General features: G+C 31.5%; 1 protein-coding gene across 2 annotated transcripts; it reads right to left on the reverse strand.

The window, feature by feature from the left end:
• Positions 1-224: 224 nt before the first annotated feature.
• LOC134701894 (pecanex-like protein 4) lies at positions 225-27,671 on the reverse strand. 2 transcript variants are annotated; one of them, XM_063562999.1, is made up of 10 exons: positions 27,583-27,671; positions 25,244-26,048; positions 22,981-23,154; positions 21,674-22,215; positions 19,397-19,533; positions 13,511-13,991; positions 11,416-12,642; positions 10,649-10,769; positions 9,511-9,697; positions 225-6,652 (listed from the first exon to the last, which is right to left on the reverse strand). In XM_063562999.1, exons 2-10 carry the CDS (start codon positions 25,936-25,938, stop codon positions 6,401-6,403), a joined length of 3,816 nt encoding a protein of 1,271 aa, XP_063419069.1. In that variant the 5' UTR covers positions 25,939-26,048; positions 27,583-27,671; the 3' UTR covers positions 225-6,400. The 2 variants fall into 2 exon arrangements, with proteins under 2 accessions (XP_063419069.1, XP_063419070.1); XM_063563000.1 differs by lacking the exon at positions 27,583-27,671 and adding an exon at positions 27,434-27,518.
• Positions 27,672-27,978: the final 307 nt, after the last annotated feature.

The following is a 27,978-nucleotide window of genomic DNA, read 5'->3' on the forward strand; positions in this document are numbered from 1 at the left end:
TCACTTGTACCACTTGAGTTATGTCCCTTTTAAAATTGCATGCAAGCGGGGCCATCATCTGCATCAAATGTTGGTGACCTTCTGCTGTTGTCTGCTTTATGGTCGGGTTGTTGTCTCTTAAACACATTCCCCATTTCCTTTCTCAATTTTGCATTCTCCATCTATTATTCAAACAGTGAGGTGTGATGCACGTCCAGACATAATGTTGGTCATGTAGTGTAATCAAATAAGCTAAAAAAAGTGGTCACAAAACAATATTTATTAAAAAATGTCACATAATTCAGATCTGTGTAGAATATAACCATCACAATATAACAACAAATAGAAAATAATTATACATCAATAACAATAATAAGCCTTAAAACACACAAGCTTAGGACGGCATATATATTGTAATAAATAAAGCTTGTGGTCAAAATGTTTATAAAAATTAAACTGGTTTACTTATTAGCAAATAAATATTTTGATAACTTTATAAACTGGTTTAGACTTTTAATACCTCTACTGGTAAAAAAGAAGTTATACATGTGTAATGACTAGGTCTTTTTACACAAAATGACTGAGACCACTCACTAAAGCTCTTAAAAGGTGCAAATGCCATGTTTCCATGCTTACATGTAATTGTTTGGTTCCACTAGTAAATTTGAAAGGTTTTGATAGTTTCAGGTCTTCCCTTATTTAGATATAGGAAGATGTGGTGTGAGTGCCAATGAGACAACTCTCATTGTATTTTAGATTTAAGAGGTTTTATTAATTTAGTATAAAGGGAACTGTTAAAATTATGATGTTTTTATAATTGACCATTTAATTGTACATAAATACTTGTATTAGAAATAATGTAAAGAAGATAAGTGTTGCCATTTTGGTTTACATTATTACAGAAGAAACAAAAAATGCCCATACAGAATTATTTTTATGCAAAAATATCTAGGACTCCTGTAAAACACAGGACCAAAAGTCAACTTTTAAAATAAAGAGTAGTAATTTAATCTCATTAACCTTTTTTTTAAGATCTAAATTCAGAAATAAATATGATGTTTTTATTCACATCCAGTGTATTTTCTGAATTTACACTTAATTGGAAACAGCTGAGCAGGATATCTGTTTTACAGTACAATGCTTTCTTATAAAATTTAAAGAATAAAAAAAATTGAAAGGATATACACCGATAAAACAAATATATCTGAAGCAAAAATTCAAAACAAATAAACCTTAAACAAAAAATAAGGTAGATGGTTTTGAGTATATTTTTAGCTTAGGAGTGCAAAACAAGGTAAGTTAAAATATAAATAAAAGTTATCTGAACTCAATATTTGTTTTATTTAGCATTGAGATATATCTCCTAACATATCACAGATAAAATCAATCAATAAATAATAAAATTAAAAACGGCTGAATCTTAAGCAGATAGTGGTCGAAGCAACAAAATTGAGAGTACATTTACAAAAATTTTGTTTCTTCCACAATTACTGTTGCGACGTCTGATAAATAAAAATAAAACAGTAGTTAAAATAGAAAATATACCCAATCAAATAGCAAATTAAAAAAGTTAAAGTAAGTCTTATCGCTAAGTAGATACTTATGATATGATTTGTTAAAATTAAAAGCGAGACTCTAAAAATAGTTTATTTGCTCTATATATACTACCTCAAAAGTTCAGGACCATTTATTAATATTTCCCATTAAAGATGTGTTTGCAAATCTTCCATAGCAGCCATGTACTCAAAAATGTCACAGAGAAAAATCTTTGTGACTGACCAGTTACAATTAATATTGATCTTAATTATTAATCAAAGCGCTAGTGAGCATTGAGGGGTAAGGTCAAGATTGCTTTCATATCAGGTGTTGCTTCTAGATACCATACTTTTGCTCGAAGCCCTTGGTAAATGTCAAAATGAAAATGGCCCTCAACTTTTTTTGTCATGTATGAGTTACAGTAATATCAATCTGTGTACTTTCAAAATTATTTAAACATTAAATACTGACTGCATGCAAAAAAACTACCTACTATGGCACAAGCTTATCAGTATGAAATAAGAATTTCACCGCTACACAGCTACTTTTGCATAGGTACTATTTCTGTACTAACAATCTGTAGCACTAGAAATCTGCTTTTAATATTCAGTACTGTTTTGTTACTTGTTAAAATTATTGTAATATTGAGATACCTGTACTTTACAGTACTTAATTTGTACTTAAAATTTAGTTACTACAGATTTTTGGTTACTACCCTTACATTTTCAGCATTTTGAAAGTTTTTCTATTTCAAATCTCTTAAAATCATGATTTTCAAACATGGAATATTGTATTTATTTCTGTTACAAAATATTAGTACAAATCAAGTGCTGTAAAATACAAGTACCTAAATATTACAATAATTTTAAAGTAAAGAAAAAGTACTGAATATTAAAAGTAAATTTCCAGTACTACATATTTTTAGTACAGAAATAGTACCTATGCAAAAATAGCTGTGTATAAACTTAAAGAAAATGTGAATGCATATTTAGTTATCAGTATGAAAACAAAAAAATATGGTATGATTGCAAAGAAGTCAACCAAAAACCAAAGTTAAAACGATGTAGATATAAGTATAAGCAATAATAGATCACAATACAGCCTTCAACATTGAAAAAAAAACATACAACCGAAATATTCACAAAAGTTGTCCTACATCATCTTTAAAACATGTGCAAGTCAAGTTATTATAATCAAGTTTAACATAATTGATTGCACTCAAATTATACATGTAACACTGGTTAAGGAATAAGTACCTTTTACTGTCATTTGATATGTTTTGAAATAACATTATTGATGATTCAGAATTGTAAACTTAACATGCTTAAGACATAAATGTACAACAATAATACATGTATAACAGTCGTATCTTTAGTAAATAGTTATTAAAGGTACCAGGATTATAATTTAATACGCCACAACATTTTTGTCTTGTGTACTCTTAGTATGTCACTCATTTATTAATGTATAAAATTTGTGTAATGAAATGTACTCAGTGGTAGAGGGGCCAATACTGAATTTCTTTCAACATTGAACCAAATACTTTGCATACATAAACAGCATATTATCATTAATATATGGAAAAGGTAAAATTGAAAAAAATAACTAAGACTTAAGTTGTACATTCAAGCATGTACATTTCAAAGTACAAAATATTTTTTCAAATGAATTTAAGTACCTTTTGAGTAAGCTTTTCTTCTCTTCTAGTTTTAAATTTCCACATAATATCCTATCAATATTTGACTTATTTTATCAGATAGATTCAACTGGACCTTTTAACTGAAAGTGACAGGCAAAATTACCTAATAAGTGAGGTAAAATACATGTATATCAAAGAATGCAGAGCTTAAGTATATACTCTTTACTTTAAATTAACCTTTACCCTCATAATGTAAGAAATATTCTTAAAAGTATTGCCTCTAAGCAACAAAAAAAATCCTAAGACACCTATTCCTAACCAGTATTGTAAACAGAATGAAAATTTTAACCTGAAAGATTGATTGATTGTTATGGCTAAACTATAATAAATGACAGTATTTGTAGTGGCAGTTCAGAAAAATATGATAAACAACTAATATTCTTGTGTTTTTTTGCACAAAGATTTCTATACTGCGGAAAATACAAACGGTTGACAACTCTAGTACAGTAATAAATAAATTCAAAATTCTGCTAGAATTTTGGAAATTAGTTCTCAATTATGTGGCCTGAACATTGACAAATTATTGGTTTATAGTGGTTTTGATATAAGGCCAAAAAACATATAATTAGTTTTGTATTCACCATGTAACCATTGACATGAAGAGGTTTTAGAACATTTTTGTGAATGTCATTGCAGGTTGTAACCAGATGCTCCGCAGGGCGTAGCTTTATACGACCGCAGAGATTGAACCCTGAACAGTTGGGGCAAGTATGGACACAACATTCAAGCTGGATTCCGCTCTAAATTTGGATTGTGATTAAATAGTTGACACAGCATAGGTTTCTGACACAGAATGAATGTATTCAAATGAACTTAAAATTTTTGTTTTCTCTTAGAGCAATTCACTATGCTGTTGAATATTAATCCTCTCAAAAAAATGTTTGAAGAAATTTTCTTTTTATTTATGAAATTTCAAATGAGAAAAATTGAACCCAATTTTTTAATCACATCCCCCTTTCCCTTATTCCAAAACTAATTTCAATTAAAATATTCTAATGGAGTTTGCAACAATTACTACTCATTTAAATACATCATGAAATATTAAGATGTAAAAAAACTGCTTGTTATCACTGAATGGTAAAGATTATTTAAATTTATCAGTTGGTAGTAAAAAGTGAATATACATTGTATATTGTATATAACAAAGATTTAAGTTGATTCTGGACAAAGAAAGATAACTCCAATTAAAAAAAATTATTGCAGATATTTCTTGCTTACTTTACTGGACAAAGAAAGATAACTCTTAATTAAAAAAAAATTTGCTATTTCACAATATTGTGAAATAAGATATTTCTTGCCATTGCACAATACTGTGCAATTGAAAAGACTTGCTATTGCACTATACTTAATATAATAATTTTAGATCCTGATTTGGACCAACTTGAAAACTGGGCCCATAATCAAAAATCTAAGTACATGTTTAGATTCAGCATATCAAAGAGGCCCAAGAATTTGATTTTTGTTAAAATCAAACTTAGTTTAATTTTGGACCCTTTGCACTTTAATTTAGACCAATTTTAAAACTGGACCAAAAATTAAGAATCTACATACACAGTTAGATTTGGCATATCAAAGAACCCCAATTATTCAATTTTTGATGAAATCAAACAATGTTTAATTTTGGACCTCGATTTGGGCCAACTTAAAAACTGGGCCAATAATCAAAAATCTAAGTACATTTTTAGATTCAGCATATCAAAGAACCCCAAGGTTTCAATTTTTGTTAAAATCAAACTAATTTTAATTTTGGACCCTTTGGACCTTAATGTAGACCAATTTGAAAACGGGACCAAAAATTAAGAATCTACATACACAGTTAGATTCGGCATATTAAAGAACCCCAATTATTCAATTTTGATGAAATCAAACAAAGTTTAATTTTGGACCCTTTGGGCCCCTTTTTCCTTAACTGTTGGGACCAAAACTCCCAAAAACAATACAAACCTTCCTTTTATAGTCATAAACCTTGTGTTTAAATTTCATAGATTTCTATTTACTTATACTAACGCTATGGTGCGAAAACCAAGAAAAATGCTTAAATGGGTCCCTTTTTGGCCCCTAATTCCTAAACTGTTGGGACCGAAACTCCCAAAATCAATACCAACCTTCCTTTTGTGGTCATAAACATTGTGTTTAAATTTCATTGATTTCTATTTTCTTTAACTAAAGTTATTGTGTGAAAACCAAGAATAATGCTTATTTGGGCCCTTTTTTGGCCCCTAATTCCTAAACTGTTGAAACCAAAACTCCCAAAATCAATCCCAACCTTTCTTTTGTGGTCATAAACCTTGTGTCAAAATTTCATAGATTTCTATTAACTTAAACTAAAGTTATAGTGCGAAAACCAAGAAAATGCTTATTTGGGCCCTTTTTGGCCCCTAATTCCTAAAATGTTGGGACCAAAACTCCCAAAATCAATACCAGCCTTCCTTTTATGGTCATAAACCTTGTGTTAAAATTTCATAGATTTCTATTCACTTTTACTAAAGTTAGAGTGCGAAAACTAAAAGTATTCGGACGACGACGACGACAACGTGATAGCAATATACGACGAAATTTTTTTCAAAATTTGCGGTCGTATAACAAAATAAAAAGTAACCGGAATGATAATATTTTTAAGTAGGGCCTTTGTTTATACTTGTTGTTTTTTTCGTTCCACTCATGATCAAGATGTTATAGGTTTGTTTTTTCCTAGTTCATTTATTTGGTGCTTAATAAAACATACCAAATGGTATTAATTGTGATTCATAATCTGATGTATTTATAAAGAATACTACCTAGTCAAGGCTTTCACATCAAATTGTTCTCTGTTGTCAATCAAAATAAATCAAAATAATGATAAAATGTGGGGGTGTAAAGGACAACTTCCTTACATATATTTTTTAATCCGATCTGTCTTTTAAAACTTATATATCATGAGCAAAAGAACCTTACAAGGATCTACAGCTCTTCACAAAAAATCTGAAGAGTAAAAATACTCAAAAGTCATATACATTACAGTATAACTTACTATCAATTATAATCCTAAGATTTTTGAGAAAAGAGCCTCTTTTCTAAATCAATAAAACTACAAGAATAAATTCCTCAGTAATATCAAATTTCCTAATAGTTGCATTATCTATCTTCAAAAATCAATTGGGGTCACATTGGGGTGTATAAATATAAAAACATAAATCTCATTTAAAATCACAGTGTTGGAATGCTTATAGGCTCTGATGAGAAAATAGGGTATCCAAGTGGTGGGTCAGCAGATTGTACGGTCAGATTTCTGAGAATTGTGGGATGTGCTTGTATACTGTAACGCTCCTCGTCATCATTGGTCAGGTATAACAGCTCCAGACTTAAATTGGCCCACTGCCCCTTGACTACTTCTGGATTCATTCTCCCAATGTGTGCCATCACTGGCTGTAGGGAAAGAACTCGACTGTTATAGGTTCCCTACAAAAGATTAGAATACTGTAAAACTGAATTGCTTAACATCCAAATCTACATTAAGGTGTAATACCACCAAATCATGATATGTCACATCCAGTTGCATACGAAAGTAGGCCTAAAAAAATATTCCCTTGAATTTGACAGTTGTAGAAAATTAACCCTGCATTTCAATGCACTTAAATTTTTCTGAGTCGTAAATATGTATGTTGGATGTCTGAAAGCATCATTCTTTTTTTATTTGATGGTCTTATAAAATATTTTGGAACGTTAAGGTTACATAGTTACCAAAGCAGGTAACCAGTAAATAACAGTGTAAAAATTGGGTTGTTTACTTCCGATGCTGGTTACTTTCTTATATGCAATGAAATGTAGTGTGAAATTTTCACTGTATCACTGGAAAGGATTAAACTTTATACATGTATGCAAAGTAGTTCTTTGGTTGAAATAAAGGTTAATAATGTACAATTTTTTTAAAAGTGCCAATTTAACAAAGACTAATAGGGAAAAATCAATGGTGGTATTACACCTATATTTTAATGACAAGGATATGCATTTTGCCACTGCACATTTCCCTTTCTAGTTTTTAAATTCATGTGGGAACCTGAAAACAAAAAGAATGATCTGATATAATCATGGATTTAAGTTGTTACTGAGCTTTAAGTAAGAAGTATTGATTGCTATTTTTTCATTATCTAAACAAGATAAATGTACTTCTAAATTTTGCTTTTGTCATGATAATTCTTTTTAAATTTTTTTTTAAACGGAATGGAAAAAATTCTAGCATCTATTCATAAATCAATAAACAAATTAAAATAAGTAAAAAGACAACAATAATGCATGTGCACTGGACAGATTTCTCAGTCTTGTTGCTTTTATATTTAAGCTTTACTATCTGTGTTTGCTTTACTGTTTTTATTCCTCTTCATACATGTATTCATCATACAAGACTCTTACATTTTCTGAACATTTTTTTAATTTAAAAATTTCATTTATTTAGTATAATTTTTACTAAAATATTACATTTATCTTCAATTATTACATACAGATTTCTTTAACTTTCAATTACTACTTGATTAAATTCTTTTATCTTCAATTATTGCAATCAATTTCTTGTAGCTTCAATTATAACTTGTTTACAGCAAACATCTTTCATCTTCAATTACTACTTGATTAATTTCTTTCATCTTCAATTATAACTTAATTAATTTCTTTTATCTTTAATCATAAACTGATTAAACCCTTTCATCTATACTAACCAATTAAATGTTTTGTATTCAAATCTTACCTTGAAAAAGTAACAAAGTGAGAAGAATTAATCACAAACACAAGCCAAACCCAAGCTAACCTTAATTTTGAGTAAATTGTAAAGATATATATACAGGACCATAATTTGGGAAAGTTATTCAAACTATTGAACAAGTCCTCCTATCCAACACAATACCAATACAATAATGGAATACTCTAATGTCCTAGACTATGCTCAGCAGCTCAAGACCTTACTCACAGCTCATGACCAAGCAGCTACTCAACTCAATCTACTTGAGGGTAAAATCCAACAACTAGACCACTACTTGTTTACAGCAAACATCAATGGAAGTCATGGCTACGGAAATTATCTTCTGAGTGAAAAGTCTACAACACTTGGTATCCGTAAGATGTACAACCAGTACAGAGAGAAGAAATGGAACCAAGTCCAAGAGTTATCTACCCTGATCATGAAGTCTGTCAACTCAACACCTTCATCTCCTGATAGCACACAGGAGGGTTCACCGAGACGATCACAACAAGACAATGACACCACTGTACAGTCATTGACAGAAGATTTCTGTGTATTCTCCAGAGACTGTTAATTTATGTGTGAATTGTTATCACTCTATTGTAACATAGTGCTTTGTAGTGTGAATTGTTAATTTGTTGTTACAACATCTTATATGAATAAATATATATAAAAAAACATTTTCTTTAGTTAAAATTTCATAAGTCTGCAAGTAGAAAAGGGTACAATAATACAAAAGTGATAACAGATAAAAATAAAGTAAGAAGTTAAAAAGCATTGAGGACCAAAATTCCTAATAGTTTTGCCAAATACAGCTAAGGTATTCTATGTCTGAGTTAGATAAGCCTTAGTTCATTACAAATCTTCAGTAAACTTTTGCTGTACTGAACAAGATTGCTGTCTATAAAGCACAAGATATACACACCACTGCATAAATGATGAATTAAACAGTGGGTCACAACTAATACTACCAAGAGCTTTCTGTCAAACGGCCTCAGAGCATTGTATTCATATATCACACAATGTCTCAATACTTAAAATTGTACAATTTCCCTTAATTCCTAACAATTGTGCTGCAATATGGCCAACAATACATAATGTCAAACAATCCTGTCTTTTGATACCTCTTTTTTCCACAATTCATAAAATTTGGGCTGCAAGCCCCAAAAATCAATCACAGCCTTACTAATGTCTTATGGAACCTTGTGATACAATTTCATATAGATCCATATATTTATTGTCAGGAAACCAAAACGTCAGACTCATGTATAATCATTGGCAATTACAAAAAAAAGTAATGTTTCCAAATATAAATCACTTGAAACACATGTCCCATCCCCGATAAAAAATTACCAATAGACATAATTAAATTTAAGTGTTCTTATCAATAAAAATGTACCTAGCATTTCCTTCAGACAATGAATACCTAGCATTTGCTTTGGACAATGAACAATTTGGGGGAAATATTAGTGAAGAGAATCAGCAGCAACAGTATTCTGAAAAAATAATCATCAATAAGTGAGAAGCAGCATGATCCCTTTTTAATAGCTATAAAAAGAACTATCTGCACACACAGGATTTATACCTGTGCTTTATTGTGTCCCATTGAGAATAACTGTTTCCTTGATGACAATACAGCAGCCTTCCAATCATCATCCTTTTCCAGTCCAATGTACCAGTCTTTGTCATACTCCTCCAAGTATTCCTGGGTCTCCTCTGGAGTGTTTGCTTCACCTATCAGTATCTGATCCAGCATCAACTTAAAACCATACCTGTTATAATACATGTATATATACAATATTAAGCACTAGTCAAAAGAAATGTATGCCATCATCAAAAATGGCAATTAAATCCTTTCTTGACCCTTTTAAAAAAAAAAAATTATGAACTTTTGCTGTGATTTCCATTGATCTAAATAGTTGATTGACTTAGTTGAAAGTATATACCTTTTAAATATCACCCTCTGAATGAATCTAATGTGCTAACAGGTGTTAGAGAAATTGACAACTTTTTAATTTTATGATGTAGAAATTAATATGGAAGGCACTCAAGAGACTCAGGGCGATTTCCATTTATCAAAAACAACAGATACAAATGAGTTCATTAAGAATCTTAAGTAAACTTTTGCTGTACTCAACAAGATTGCTGTCTATAAAGCAAAATATTATACACAACTGCATAAATGACGAATTAAAAAGAAAAGTTATTGAAAAAATAATTGATGCAAGCTATACTTTTGTGTAGTTTTAACATGGGTACATGTAGGCATTATATTCTCGATTCTGATTAGGACAATTAAGATAATTTCTATGTCAAATGTGTATAAGGGTAAATAATTGTGTAGGCTCCATCATGAATCTCCCTTTTTTATTTGTAAACAAGCAAACCACTGGAAATGTGATTTTTCAGAGGTTGTTTTTTTAACAGCCAGGATGAACGGTTGTCGTATCTAGGTCAAATATGTCAATTTTAGAATTTAACACATTACAGTCATAATAAATGAATTAGTAACAACATGTGCATCATTTAAGAGTTGGGAAGTGTTTTAAGCTAATGAAATATTAAAATGCATGCTAATTTGATAAAATTCATTGTTCTGTAGTAGTCAATATATGCATGTGCAAAATAAATTATTGGATTTAGAGCATGGGTTTATTCATAAAGCGAAAGAAGCACGTCATATTAGAATACAGAATCATTAGAGAAGCAGATTTTTAAATTACCTGTATGCTCTGAGAACTAAGTTATGCAACTGCTTGTCTTCTGACAACCAATCTAACATAGCATTCCAAGGTAAATCACCATTATAATACTTGTATAGCTGACTAGCACTTTTTACACTCCCTGAAATGTACAAGTACAAGGTAAAGAATTTAATCTAAATCTGTTAACAGACTGTGGATAATTACTAAAGATAGTTTTTGTTATGGATTGGAGATTGATTATTTATTGCTTTATGTACAGTAGCAGCTATCTTACATGTACATGTATAAATATACAGAAGAGAAATAACTGGATTTAAGCTTATATATATTTCACTCCAAAAAAAAAAGATTTCCTAGACATGTACAATAATAATACATACATTGTATATGTAATCAATCACTATCTACCAGGACTGGTACACTTAACCTAATAATGTCTCATGTTGAAAGATCTAGCTACAGAACATCATCGATAATTCATTAAAATGAGTTTCTTTTGTATAAATGACAAAAAAAAACTTATCAGCTTTTAAAAACCTTATCAGGATGATCATTGAGTCTATTTTTTATCCATATGTAGATTATCAAAAAAATTAGCAGACCGATACATTTATTGGTGGAAAATGTAATTAATGTCAGGTAAAACTTGAAATACTAAAAATCTACCATTTCTTCGTAGTTTTCTTCAAGGCAGTTTTACAGTACCTTATTTTCTTTATTCCTATTGTTCAAAATTAAAAAAAAAAAGTGTATGTGTTGAAAATAACAACTATTAATTAACATACCATTTGATTCAAAAATGGAATAACAAGCCATGATAAGCTGTGAGTAACAATTAAGTAGAGCCTCATCCCCGACTACTTCTCCAAGTACTTGTTGAGTTGATAGTCCAGTGTTTGACCAGTCCAATGTACCCAACACATGCTTGTACCAGTCTCGTGGAAATTTACTTAAGTATCGAGACAGCTGTGAATATTCTAACGGCAGTTCTCTCCACCTAGATGGTAAACTTATCTGAGTGGAATGTGAACATTTAAAGTCAGGTGACCCTGCTAGATTAGTGACAGGTTTATAAATTGTGTTTCCATAAGAAAACTGGTTCTTTTTTATTGGAGCCTTTGATGTATTGTTGACAGCTTTTGATCTTTGGTTAATATCCATGGCTGGTAACCCAAAGTCAAGGTCATCTAACATCTCATCAAGGACGTCAATATCGTCATCTGGTTTCATTGGTTTATTTGATACTATTGTTTTTTTTATTTCTTTTTTATGTGGTTTCTTATCATTGAATATCCCATCTTCAGAAAATATACTGTCAGTAAAACTATTGAGTGAAGACCATGATGACTTCCTTTTAACCGACCTTGATGAAGGTGGACGGACAGTTGTTCTGTTATCCTTATCGATCACAACTTCCACGGTTGTTTTATGAACTGGTGGCAAGTTACCTTTCTTTGTATTTTCTGTATTTGTAACATTATTGGAATGCCTTAAGTTACCATTGAGACCATTGGAAAAATTATTATTAGATTCCTTTTTAAATTCTGTCAATTCTACCTTTTCAATAGGTTTTTGTCTAGACTTTGTCAGACTTTCATCTCCTTTCTTTTTTCCTTCCTTTAATTTGATCTGATTAACATGTCTAATTAGAACCCATACTAAAGCCTTAATGAAAGAGTCCATGACAATATCATAATTAGCAGGATAATCTATAATTCCCGTCAGAACATTTCTAGCATCAGAATATGCCTCTACATTAGCCGAATCCATTGGTGTCAATGTGTGCATTGGATACTCATTGATATAACCCATACAAGAAGCATCTTCCTTTTCGAAGGCTGATTCAAATATTTCATCTATCCTGGCTGCTTCAGCTGTGTGACAAGATGTTTCCTGCAATTCCAATCCTTTAATATTTAAGGAACAAAACCCATAACCTCTCTCAAGAACCATAACCCAAACAAGTCTGTCTTGGAATCTAACAAGGTAATGGAAACCTGGTACTGGTTCACCTATAAAACAAGCAAATATGTAAACTCTAACTAAAGTGTAAAATCAAAGGATATCTCATTATATTTCGTATATAAAAATAACAGAAAATTAATCTCAATAATGTATGTGTATGTGTTTCATTTAAATTTGGTGATTAATTGGTAGAACTTTTATAAAAACCTCTTCTTTAGTTGGAATAATATTATATGTACCTGTGGTGTTTATACAAAATTGTATTCATGATTTTCTCTTTTTTTTTTAAAGGTATCTGACCATTTGGCAAAAATAGGAATTCTTGCAAATAGATATAGGAAGATGTGGTGTGAGTTCCAATGAGACAACTCTCCATCCAAATAACAATTTAAAAAGTAAACCATTATAGGTTAAAGTATGGCCTTCAACACGGAGCCTTGGCTCACACCGAACAACAAGCTATAAAGGGCCCCAAAATTACTAGTGTAAAACCATTCAAACGGGAAAACCAACGGTCTAATCTATATAAAAAAAACGAGAAACGAGAAACACGTATATATTACATAAACAAATGACAACTACTGTACATCAGATTCTTTTTATTCAGCAAAACTTGCTTTTACATTTTTTCATTTTTCTTTTCCTTTTTTTAACATTTTTTAAACACTGAAACACTTTTTTTCTTCAAAATAAATTTAACAATTCATGTAAATTGTATTTGAAAAATATATATATGAAACCCAATTTTGATTGTGATATTGATATCATTATGTATATTTGTTTGTACATATGCTAAAAAGCCTTTATATAAGTTATCTCCCAGTTTCTAACCTATAAAAGAGGAAAAAAATCACATAGCTGTTCAAAACATTTGTTTTTAGTTTTTGTCAACCATAACATTATAATGAAACCTACCAAGACTGCCATCTGCAAATGCTGCCCTTAAAGTTTGTGATAACTTTGGAGCCACTTGCATATAAAACATAGTATCTGGATTACTATTAGCTGATGCTCCCACTGCCTCAGGCCAGAACTTGTTTGGACGTGGAAATCCAATGAAGAACAAAGGCAACGTAAACAGTGACAGCAATGGTGCAGATAGAACTGTTGCTGCTCCAATGATTCCCAGAACCACAGGGAAAAATAATATCGATAGGACAAATATTGGAATTGTTGACTTCCTCCTCTGTTTCTTGTCTGATACAGATGTGACCAGAAGAGTAAAGGCAAAATATAATTTGTAGATGAACTGGAAAAATCTGTCTCTTGAAAGTCCAATGAGAAGTGACAGTATTGGTACTCCATAACTTATAACTGTAGTATTGTTTGGAATGGCCACCAGTATTATATGTACAATTGAAAGTTCTAGCAGACTACTAACTGTTCCTTGCCAAATCTGAAATATAAAACAGATATGGACCATAATTTGGTATTCGGCCTTTGGTTTCTTTTTGTATCCTTTTTTATAAGTTCTAAAATTTTAACTTTTATTTTGTGGGTTGTGTTGGTGTTAGAATAGTATGAATGGAACAATTGAGTTTTTCGAGAAAAAATTAATACATTTTGATTCACCATTTACGTGACAGGAAACCAAACAGGAAACCAATCTTTATTTTCTTTACTTTGCACAATATAATTCAAAAGGCATAAATAAACACCATTAGTAGTGTTACTTGCTTCATGTTTATATTTAAAATGTATTTTCAATGTTATATTAAAGGTTTTTTTAAACGTGACAAGAAACCATAAGAAACCGAAAGCATTTTTTTAGTTTTATTTTATTGCAAAATCTGCTTAAAATAATCTGAACAGTATGCTTTTTCTTAAAATCCATTTAAATGTAAGTATTAAAAAACTCTTAAATATGTGCTTGTTTTGAAAATAATTAGTACAATTTATTCAGAATTTTCCATATTTTCTTCATTGATACAGGATACCATAATCGTTGTATCTTGATGTTTTGGCCAAAAAAATATATTTATATTTGGTTTTGAAATTCCAGTTATATAAAATTTAATCCAAATCATTGGCAATGTAAAATTCTTTAAATCCAGTAAAGTAAAAAACTTTAAATTTGGAATTAAAATCTTTAAAATAGGCACCATGTGATATTTGTGACCTGTACACCATCTACATGGTGTCCACATTTTAACCTACTTTAGTGGGCTAAAATCAATAAAGTACTTCCTTTCAAGTCGTGCCTGGTAAAAAGTTTATTACGTTTCTGAAAAGTGTTTGCAGAACATGAATAAACTAGAGGCTCCAAAGAGCCTGTGTCGCTCACCTTGGTCTATGTGAATATTAAACAAAGGACGCATTTGAATTCATGACAAAATTGTGTTTTGGTGATGGTGATGTGTTTGTACATCTTACTTTACTGAACATTCTTGCTGCTTACAAACATTCTATCTATATTGAACTTGGCCTAAGAGTTTCAGTCGAAAATGTTAATTAAAATTTACAAATTTTATGAAAATTGTTAAAAATTTACTTTAAAGGGCAATAACTCCCTATGGGGTCAATTGACCATTTAGGTCATGTTGACTTATTTTTAAGTCTTACTTTGCTGTACATTGTTGCTCTTTACAGTTTATCTCTATCTATAATAATATTCAAGATAATAACAAAAAACGGCGAAATTTCCTTAAAATGACTAATTCAGGGGCATCAACCAAACAGCGGTTTGTCCGATCCATCTGAAAATTTCATGGCAGATAGATCTTGACCTGATAAACAATTTTACTCCCTTTTAGATTTGCTCTAAATGCTTTGGTTTTTGAGTTATAAGCCAAAAACTGCATTTTACCCCTATGTTCTATTTTTAGCCATGGCGGCCATCTTGGTTGGTTGGCCGGGTCACGCCACACATTTTTTAAACTAGATACCCCAATGATGATTACGGACAAGTTTGTTTAAATTTGGCCAGGTAGTTTCAGAGAAGAAGATTTTTGTAAAAGACGACTAAGATTTACGAAAAATGGTTAAAAATTGACTATAAAGGGCAATAACTCCTAAAGGGGTCAACTGACCACTTTGATTATGTTGACTTATTTGTAGATCTTACTTTGCTGAACATTATTGTTGTTAACAGTTTATCTCTATCTATAATAATATTCAAGATAATAACCAAAAACAGCAAAATTTCCCTAAAATTACCAATTCAGGGGCAGCAACCCAACAACAGGTTGTCTGATTCATCTGAAAATTTCAGGGCAGATAGATGTTGACCTGATGAACATTTTTACCCCATGTCAGATTTGCTCTAAATGCTTTGGTTTTTGAGTTATAAGCCAAAAACTGCATTTTACCCCTATGTTCTATTTTTAGCCGTGGCGGCCATCTTGGTTGGTTGGCGGGGTCACGCCACACAATTTTTAAACTAGATACCCAAATGATGATTATGGCCAAGTTTGGATTAATTTGGCCCAGCAGTTTCAGAGGAGAAGATTTTTGTAAAAGTTAACGACGACGGACGACGACGGACGCCAAGTGATGAGAAAAGCTCACTTGGCCCTTCGGGCCAGGTGAGCTAAAAAACAAATTTAAAAATTGTGACAGAGTTACCAACTTTGTACATTCCAAGTGTAACGGTATATTAACATGCATTTTTCATTTAATTATCTTTATTCACCTAAAATATCCAGTAATATTTACTGCTGGAGCAAAATCAATCCAACGAACATCGGCACCATGATAAGAGACGTTATTTCGATTGAATTTTCCAAGGACCCTTTACATCGTTATTGGGAAACGTAGTGTGTTTAAAAATCTGAAATCGATTTTGTCAAGTCATTGGGCATTTATTTTCACACAAGATCGTATGTAACATTATGCACATAGGAAAAATAATAGACCCCAGGCGCAATCTCTTTGAAAATTGTATTTTCCTTTTTTAAACAAGTCGAAACAAGTCTACAGATTATGTTTGCTAACATCCCGTTGGAAACAAAAACAATGTTTAGAACTAGTATATTGTATGTCCGGCTGTAAGGGCGTGATCACATGTTAGTCACATGTTTCACGTATGACCGGAAATGATTAGAACTTAAGGACAAAAAGAATTTTAATAAATAACTGGACTTCTGTTTCGTGTGAAATGTAACGCATAACGATAACGTCATTTTCTTACTTAATTATTACGAAGATCAAAACAAGAATGTAAATCATTTCTGATTTACCTGTTTGAACATCTCGCGAGAGTTCATATTTGCATATTGTTTTTAAGAATTCTATTACAACAAAGCAGATTACATCATCTAAAATTTGCGTTACGAAATCGGACACAAAAGTCACGCCACTGTTCTTACATCTGCTACATAAATACTTATAGTTCTCTGCATTTTCTTCTGACTATTCTTATTGGTCGATGTTCTTTATTATTTGAAAGCAAAAGTTACGAATTTGCCGGTGACGATTATCTATAAATCAGTCAGCGTTATGCTCTTCGGAAGCAAAAAGTAACGCGAGAAACGACACAAAAATACGGTTGTAGAATCTTTGAAATTTGTATATTTCAATTTTTTTTCTAGGGAAGAGTAGCATACACTTGTATGTTGATAAAAATAATGGCATCTTTAGATGAAGTTACAACTTTTCTTACAGTAATTCACAATTTCATCACTTTTCTATAGTTATAGGAAACGAGCCCAATAGCAAATTATGGTCCATATACGTATTCATGATTAATGAAATAATTTTATCAGTTATTTGGGATCTGATCTATTAAATATAAATTACCAATTTAATCCTGCATTTATCATGCAATTTTGAACAACAGAAAGATAAATCAATGCAATTCTGTATATCAGGGGCGGATCCAGGACCTCGATATCTGGGGGGGCACCATAATTATTTTTTTTAGAAATATATATGCGAGTGTTGGTGAGTGGGTGTTTTGTTTGTTTGTTTGTTTTTGGTTTGTTTGGCTGTTTTGTTATTTTGGTGTTTTTTTTTGTTTTTTTTTGGGGGGGGGGGGTCAGATCATCGTTTCTTTATTTCTCCGTGTTTATCATTTTTTTTAATTTTCACTTTATATTCCTTTCAATTGATCTTTATTATACATGTATGACCTAAACATGCATCAAATATTTGTTACTGGACGTTTAAAAACCATGCAACACTGAATCAATGTAAAAAAGAAGATGTGGTATGATTGCCAATGAGACAACTATCCACAAAAGATCAAACTGACACAGACATTAACAACTGTAGGTCACCTTACGGCCTTGAATAATGAGCAAAGCCCATACTGCATAGTCAGCTATAATAACAAGGCCCCGATAAGACAATGTAAAGCAATTCAAACGAGAAAACTTACGGCCTTATTTATGTAAAAAAATGAAAGAAAAAAAACAAATATGTAACACATAAAAAAACGACAACAACTGAATTACAGGCTTCTGACTTGGGACAGGCACATACATAAACAATGTCAATGTTTTCTTTATATTTCATCACCTCTATTTCTATTAATTTTTTTTGCCTCGCTTCCATACTTACTTTTTTGCAAATTATTCTAATATCTGTAAAACACCTTCATATCCTTATAGATGGTGACCTTTTGCATAGCCTCATACATGTACATGGTAATTGAAACAAGCATTATCGACATTAAACATAATTTTAACTATTATTTGTACCTATTCTCCAAAACACAGATCAGAAGTTTCACCTAATAATCGATCTTAATCGGTATTGTATTTAATTATAAACCAATTCAAATTTGTACTATTCCAATCAACATGTACAAATGTATTTACATAAAAGCTTTTGCACAGAGACATTACACATGGGTGTCGATATTCACACACCCGCCGATAAGTTGTCATAAATCACGCATGGGGACGCTGGTATTAATTAACGGTCAGTTTAAGAAGCCTTATCAAGCTGTGACAATTTCCGCACTAGATAAGAAGTTTCAGTAGTATAATAAAATTATGGTAGAAAAATTTTTTTGGTGACCTGAACTGGGGGGGCACCCCCGGTAAATCCGCCACTGGTATATGGTGTAGCAGAACATTACTATCAAGATCTAAATTACATGATTTCATCATTGCAATGTTCTTCTTTTTAAGGGAGAAGACACCCATTTTTCAAACAATTTCATCAGATCAAAAAAAGATATAGGATTAAAAAAATTATTTCACTTATCTAATTTGAACCAAGTATGAGTTAATATTTCATAATTCAGAATAATTTGGTTCCTCATTATGAGAAACTTCATGCAAATAAATCGGGGAAAAATGCATTTTTCGACTGATTTTTATCATTCAAACTAATTTAATTTGAAAACAAGTTCATGGACCCCTATTTTTTAAAACAGCAATTTGTTTCATTTTGCAAGGATATTATGTGACCCAAATTTTATAAAACTGTAAACTGCGCAATTTTTTTAATTTTGATAAAAATGCAGCAAAAAATGACATTTTTTCCTCTATTGGTGAATTTATTTCTGAATAAAAATTGCATAATTTGTAATGATTCTTATAAAATACAGAAAAAAACGATTATTTAACAAAAAACAATTTGTTTTTATCTTTTAAAACAAAAAAGTTATGTCATTCTTTCGAAAAAGAAAATATGGACACAAATCTGAATGTTGAGCAAATATACAAAATTTCAACCTCATTTTACTCAAAAAGTAGAACATGAAGGCATATTTTTTATTACATATTTGATTTAATCAGGTAAAAAATAGCCTATATCCAAATTTTCATAACTTGTAAATACAGGTTCAAAACTGTATTGAATGCCCTTAATGACATGTCTATGTTCGTTGAATATATCTTTCAATTCACTTACCCATCTGAATACTCTGACAGTACCAAATGTGTACCACACAGCTATTGTAGTGTCCATTCCTGTAGTCAGAGACACAGAATCTGGGTCAGTACTGGTGATGAGGATTGATATATAAGCCAGCATCAGGAAAGGACTCACTGCAAAGACAATTATTTATAATCAATGAAAAATATCTACACCGCCTGGAGAACCAATCACCTTTCAAATAAATATGTTTTAATGGTGTTTTTTATTACTTTTGATAAAACGGTCTTGTTTTATATAATCTTCATGTGTCATTTGTATTATAAAATTAATCATGTAATTAAACTAGTTTCTCAGTATACTTTTTTGTAATTGTATATACTGTGGTAAAATGACTACAGCCTGCTGCCGTGAATATAAAATATAATCTTTTTGTTATCCTGCCTTCCTTGGGGTAATGAAATTAGTTTGAAACTAGAGGCTCTAAAGAGCCTGTGTCGCTCACCTTGGTCTATGTGCATATTAAACAAAGGACACAAATGGATTCATGACAAAATTGTATTTTGGTGATGGTGATGTGTTTGAAGTTCTTACTTTACTGAACGATTTTGCTTCTTACAATTATATCTATCATGAACTTTGCCCATTAGTAACAGAGAACTATATTTGGTAAAAATTTACATAAATTTACCAAATTAATGAAAATTGTTAAAAATTGACTATAAAGGGCAATAACTCCTTAAGGGGTCAATTGACCATTTAGGTCATGTTGACTTATTTGTAGATCTTACTTTGCTGAACATTATTGCTGTTTACAGTTTATCGCTATCTATAATAGTATTCAAGATAACCAAAAACGGCAAAATTTCTTTAAAAATTACCAATTGGAGGGCAGCAACCCAACAACCAGTTGTCCAATTCATCTGAAAAATTCAGGGCAGATAGATATTGACTTGATTAACAATTTAACTTCTTGTCAGATTTGCTCTAGATGCTTTGGTTTCATAGTTATAAGCAAAAAACTGCATTTTACCCCTATGTTCTATTTTTAGCCGTGGCGGCCATCTTGGTTGAATGGCCAGGTCATCGGACACATTTTTCAAACTAGATACCCCAAAGATGATTGTGGCCTAGTAGTTTCAGTGGAGATTTTGTAAAAGATTACTTAGATTTATGAAAAATGGTTAAAGATTGACTATAAAGGGCAATAACTCCTAAAGGGGTCAACTGACCATTTTGGTCATGTTGACTTATTTGTAGATCTTACTTTGCTGAACATTATTGCTGTTTACAATTTATCTCTATCTATAATAATATTCAAGATAATAACCAAAAACAGCAAAATTTCCTCAAAATTACCAATTCAGGGGCAGCAACCCAACAATCGATTGACCGATTCATCTGAAAATTTCAGGGCAGATAGTTCTTGACCTGATAAACATTATATCCCATGTCAGATTTCCTCAAAATGCTTTGGTTTTTGAGTTATAAGCCAAAAACTGCATTTTACCCCTATGTTCTATTTTTAGCGGTGGCGGCCATCTTGGTTGGTTGACCAGGTCACGCCACACATTTTTTAAACTAGATACCCCAAAGATGATTGTGGCCAAGTTTGGATTAATTTGGCCAAGTAGTTTCAGAGGAGAAGATTTTTGTAAAAGATTACTTTAATTTACGAAAAATGGTTAAAAATTGACTATAAAGGGCAATAACTCCTAAACGGGTCAACTGACCATTTTGGTCATGTTGACTTATTTGTAGATCTTACTTTGCTGAACATTATTGCTGTTTACAATTTATCTCTATCTATAATAATATTCAAGATAATAACCAAAAACAGCAAAATTTCCTCAAAATTACCAATTCAGGGGCAGCAACCCAACAATCGATTGACCGATTCATCTGAAAATTTCAGGGCAGATAGTTCTTGACCTGATAAACATTATATTCCATGTCAGATTTCCTCAAAATGCTTTGGTTTTTGAGTTATAAGCCAAAAACTGCATTTTACCCCTATGTTCTATTTTTAGCCGTGGCGGCCATCTTGGTTGGTTGACTGGGTCACGCCACACATTTTTTAAACTAGATACCCCAATGATGATTGTGGCCAAGTTTGGTTTGATTTGGCCCAGTAGTTTCAGAGGAGAAGATTTTTGTAAAAGTTAACGACGACGGACGACGACGACGACGGACGACGAAGGACGACGACGGAGGACGGACGCCAAGTGATGAGAAAAGCTCACTTGGCCCTTCGGGCCAGGTGAGCTAAAAAGGCCTTGTTTCACAATTTGATGAATGACTACAGGATCTTACCCCAGTTTACTATAAATCTCCTTATTACACCAAGTATTCTTAATCTCCGCCTCCTTTTGTCATATGATCTTCCTCTACTATTTGGATATATACACGGTAAGTTTCTCCACAATCCAAAAAAGATGTAAACATTCTGTAAGTCTCTAAATATTTTCTCTGCTACACAACATCCAATTATAACATAACCGATTGTTTTCCATGCATTTGAATCTATAGAACCGGCAGTGCCTGTGTTAGAATTTAGCATTCCTGACATGACTCCTACAATAACTATCATGACAAAATGGTAAAGACATTGTAATAATCCAAATTTCCATAAAAACCCATATTTGGAAGTCTGACTTGTGACATCCATTGAACTGGTACCCGATGTCACTTTATTCCTAAACAGTAAGTAATGATAAATGTTATTGGCTGCTGCACCAAGGTCAAGGCTAAGTAAGTATCCCATCAAAGCACATATTACAACTGTTGCTATACTTTTCTTTATAAAGTAGGCAGCAAGAAATACTGTTAAAGAAATCACCAACAAAACAATTAATCTGAAAAATAAGTTATGATTAATCAGTTAATATAAAAAAGAAGATGTGGTATGATTGCCAATGAGACAACTATCCACAAAAGACCAAACATTAACATCTATAGGTCACCGTACGACCTTCAACAATGAGCAAAGCCCATACCGCATAGTCAGCTATAAAAGTCCCTGATAAGACCAAGAAGACAATGTAAAACAATTCAAACGAGAAAACTAACGGCCTTATTTATGTAAAAAAAATAAAGAAAAACAAATATGTAACACATAAACAAACGATAACCACTGAATTACAGGCTTCTTTTAGTATTTAAGCATCTTTATTATTATTGTAAATGGTTTCAATTTCATTTGTCACTAAGCAATATTGTATAATGTTTGCTTTATAATCTAAAATAAACTGAACTACACCATTTTGAAAATGGTAATGCTGGGTGTTCACTTCATAGCTACAAACAACTTTTTGACAATTGTCCCTTAGAGCATTTATTTGATATGAGTAAGAGAGTCCTCATGACAGCTGTATGTCTCCATTTTCAAATGTTGCTGCTTTTGCTCTTTATAAAGTTACCTATTATATGTAGACCTCTTTAAAAATGATTAAAAAATATGTACATGTCACTCAATTTTCGTTCAGAAAAAAACCTGCACATGCTGCACAAGACAGGACTATAAAGCATTAAAAGGCACATAGGGGATGCTGGGCCCATCCATTTAAGTAAATTAATAATATGATATTATTTTGAGTTCATTATACATAATGAATACATACCTGATATCAGAGGACACAGGAGATCCTCCTAACATAAATACATGAATCTGTTCAAATAACCAGAGAATGAAAGCATCTAAGGGAGGTAATAAGCCTGTTATCCAAGCCAAAGGTAAACAGGCAAAAACTATGTGAAGTGCTTGGTCAGCTGTATTAAAAACTGTTGAGTAATACCTGCATTTGAAGAAAAAATAACATCAAATTAACACAAAATTCAAGAATATGTAATATGCAAAAAAGTCTTTATCATCTATTCACTGGTATTTTAATCATGCCTACATGTATTTTAATTTGGTAAAACTTTATACATTTTTTTGTACTTATAAAAAAATGTTACTTTTCATTGTTCATCTATATATGTAATTATAATGTTGCACTTCTTATAAATGTTATCAATAATAATAATCTGTATCTTAGTTAACTGGATTGCATATGATCATGTTTTGATGTTCAAGTTGAATACTAAGATCATGAAGTGTAACTGAACTAACTATGTCAAGAAGATATTGCACTGCATATAGTCTGCATTCATTATCATGTTAATGGTTTAATCTGAAAACTGATTTTCATGATATATTAATGCTATGTACATATACATTGTATCATAAATTTTTATATTTGTGCAACCTTAGATTGGATAAAATCTGCAAACAATAAGTATTTTTTTTAAATACATGTATATATATATATTTGCAGATTTTGTCCAATATAGATTCTAATTGCATGGGCAATGTACTGATTTCTATAATTTGTATTTAGGCCACACCAATTTGATTCCTTGTTCGACGGACCTGCCCGCACCTAATTTTTTCAAAACAGATTTTTTTTATTTTTATTATATTCCCGCTTCCCGCATCCGGAAATGAAATCATGTCCATTTCCCGCACCGTTTTTTTGTAAATATTATATAAAGATCTCAACATTTGTTTTTTAAAATCACAGTCTAGCCTTTATATAACGATTTAAACCCTATCAGCACCCCACAACACTGTAAATATCTGCAAGAATATTTGTTTCAGCATTAAACCAATTTATTCCAAGCGGGAGTCCTCCGATTTAAATAGAAATACCATTACAGAACAAAACGTTGGTTTCTTTCCCCCTGACTTATATTCCCTATAAAGAAAATGTTCGTTGTTAAAATAAAGTACAAAGAACTTCTGAAGGATTTGCCTTCAACAGCAATTATAATGTATGGTGACTGTCATACCCGCTGCAGGTTTGTGCACCTGTCCTGGTTGATTCAGGGACCTGTCGTTCAGCAGTTATAGTTTGTTGATGTGGTTCATTGGTATTTCCCCGATTGGAAATATTATTCAGATCGTTGGTTTTCCTGTTGGAATTGTGTACAATACTAAGTTGTGGTCCCTTATAGCTTGCTGGTTGGTCTTGATCAAAGCTCTGTGTAAAAGGCCGTACTTTGACCTATGTTTGTTATTATCAGGTTGGGACCAACCCTCCCTCAGACAAGGGCCTTGAAGGGGTCATTTTACCATGTTTACTGTTGTAGAATAGAAAATCGAAATTCTAAGGATTTGTACAGTGCTACTATACAAAACCTTTGACAACTTAGAACTTTTTACACAAAAAGAGGAGAAATGCTTTATATTTTAAACAACTTTTCTAAAAGAGGGATGGGTCCACTTATTTTGAATAATATTAAACTGTTAAAGTAAATGTGTTAACATGGTTAAAGTCCAGGAATATTACAAAATTCTTGGACATGTTTTGACCATTTAATACCAAATATTATAGTTCTTTGGGAAAATATAAGCCCTTTTGTACTTAAAGTGTTTTTACAAAAAATATATATTATAACTTATTTTGACCCCTCATAAAAGGGATATTCATAACATTAAGGGCCCTGGGGTTGTTCTGAACCTGATTATGACTTGGATGGAGAATTGTCTCATTGTCAGTCACACATACATAGACCAGATTTAATTATTCAATTATTTCTTGTTGAACAGGGAAAAAATACTTCATAAATTAAAGAGATGTCAAGGTACAAGTGATAAATCAAGTTTTAATATAGTCAAAACCTACTATTTTATGTTTACAAAAAAATATTATAATCGCTCGCCTTTACTTTCTAAGCTTCGCCTCAAAAATTTGCAAATTAAATATTTTTTTATTAAAATTTTCAAATCGCTCACTCGCCCCAATTTTTGGAGTCCAATAATCCGTAGAACAAGAAATTAAATTGGTGTGGCCTTAACATATACATATATGTGAAAACAAAAATAACATACTTTATACATACCTATTCATAAGATAAATTGAAACACAAATGAGAACATACAGTGATCTCATTAAAGGAGCTATTTCCCAGCTATCTTGTGTTTTGTAAGTATTAGGTTCTGGTGGTGACCCTACAGATAAGGAGTACTGAGCTATGCATAATGTCAACCAACCAAATATGTACAATACTACTGTTGCCCCAGTATTGTGACTGTAAAGTGAATTCAGTGTCATTGGCAACAAGTACATGAAGGTCAACCCACACACAAATCCTGACAATACTGCATGGATAACAATATTAAACTTGAATCTCTTCTTTGGTACAACAAATTCCAAAGTTTCAACACCACAGCAGGAGAAGAAGTCAATTTCATCTTCTTCTGCTAAAAGATTTTTCTTTGTAGGATATGGAAGGTCCGATGAATTTTGAGCTTGAACTATTGTTGATGTCAACTGCACTATCAACACACACGTAAAAATCAAACTTCCAGTTATAATACTGCCTACATAATCATCTATGGTTTTAAGTTCTACTAATAATGTGAATATACCTCCATTAAGAAAGGGAAACAGGAATAATAACAGCTGTTGGAAATATACATAAACAGGTGCTTCATACCCAAGTCGTAACTTTGGTCCTCCAAGTAGTGTCTGAGGAAATCTTTTAGAAAGGAATTCTCTTTTATATTCATTCAGAAGGGGAATTCCAGTTCCCATTTTGAATTTTCTTAAACCATGAAATTATTTCAACGACTGAATATTGTCTCTTAAATCATCATCCTTTCTCAAACTCCATTGTTGATTATTACATGTGTTTGTATTTTCAACTGAAAGACAGAAAAATAATAAAATTGTAAAACAATAGTTACATCATTGTAAAAAAAGTGTGAGTACAAAATGTAGACATTTAGCTAGTAATTTGTCAATACATGTAGGTAGTTTTTTAAGACTGAAATTATTTTCTCTCATTATCAACAGAATGACAATGATCTTATAAGACTTCACAGATTATGCACAGAAAACAAATATTAGAAATGTAGTACATGTATTAGCACACAATGCTAAATACATGATATTTTCAGGAAACAACTCACTTATGCTTATCTTCTGTACTATTGTTTCATATCATAAATTAAAAATTTTGTATCTTTTTAATCATTTAATTGTTTATTCCTTTAATGCACTATATAATTAGTTTCGGTTTAGTTTGAGGTAAAATATAATAAATAGTATATGTTTTCAATGGTATGTAATCACCAAATCTCAGTGGTATACTGTATAACCCAAAAAGAAAGTATAATACCCCAATTTGAGTATCAATTCACAGTTTTTACATTATTTACATGTGAAGGACTACTCCCGTGAAAGCAATTACAATATATTTCACTGAAAATTAATTTGTTATTGTTTTGATGACCTCTGACAAATCAAGATAAGGTTATTTTGACAAATCACAGTAAAATTTTAACCTATTTAAAGCTAACGGTAGCCGAAAAATTACTGTTTGGCACCTGACGGCAAATGGCATTACAACCCACATAAGGACTGCATTTGAACAATACACCTTTTCGCTATTTAGTCCATTCAGGGGGAAAACAGTCATTTATACAACTTCCTGTTAAGGTCACCGGCCTAAAAATGGAGGTCATCAGTAGTGAGCTGAGGGAGAAAAAACTTTAGAGAGTGATCATCAAGAAACTTTGATATAGTATGATCCACTTTTTTCGAAATTAAAATTGAAGTAAAAAAATATTTTGTCTGAAGTATTTACGATAGTTTAAACAGGTCTCATTAAAAAGTATCATGCATGGTGAATTGTTTAAACAGGGTCCCAGAGAGCTTCAACTGGATGAAAAAGTTGTGTAATTTTAGAACTTATCCGGATTGGAATAAATAGCGATTAGGTGTATTGGGTGCAAACCTGTAGGGTGGGAAAGAACACATAGGGGGCAATTTAAATGTATAGGGTGCAAACGTGTAAGGGGAGTGACCAGACCAAATACCAATTAAGATATTGCCCATTTATTAGGTTTTCTCCCAACCTGTTGTATAGGAACCTTATTTATCTATCTTTATTCTTAGCACCTGACATAGTGAAAGTGTTGTGATATTAAAAGTCTTCAATATCTACAAAATCATTAATTTCACAAGTCTGTACCTTAATTGTGGGATTTTCATTGTTGTGGCACGATATTTTGTGATGTTGATTTACCTTAGAAACAAACTTCAGAAATATAGACACAACATCGACTGAACGTTGTTGAACGAAGGATAAATGGGGGTAAATGGGTTCTAATTATTTCAATTTTACTTTCAAAAACAATCCCTTATTAAATTAGAGTGTACAAATGCTCAATATACTTATGTTAAAACATTGGCATCGAAAAAAATTCCTCTCCAAAAATTGTAACACTAAAATAAAAGACGGAACAGATAGTACGTATCCGTACTGTGAAGGGTGAATAACTGCGTTGAGTAAAAAAAAAAAGCAATACGTGAATACGTGTACCCAAACTACTCAGCACTTCAGCAACACAATGTTTGGTTAATAGATATGAAAAAAACTTACTATCAATGTTCTGCTATGATTTTATAGCGCCTGTATTGAATATTTAACAACAAATGGAAGTTTTTAACGACCTTGACTGGCTATACAGCCCTTGCACGGTCGGCGAATATTTAATTGGATGCATTGTTGGTTTTAAAGTTATCACACTCTTATGACCTTGACCTTATTTTTAGGGATAAATTTAACAA

This window comes from Mytilus trossulus, unplaced genomic scaffold, assembly GCF_036588685.1.
Source record: "Mytilus trossulus isolate FHL-02 unplaced genomic scaffold, PNRI_Mtr1.1.1.hap1 h1tg000363l__unscaffolded, whole genome shotgun sequence".
Classification (NCBI taxonomy): Eukaryota; Metazoa; Mollusca; class Bivalvia; order Mytilida; family Mytilidae; genus Mytilus; species Mytilus trossulus.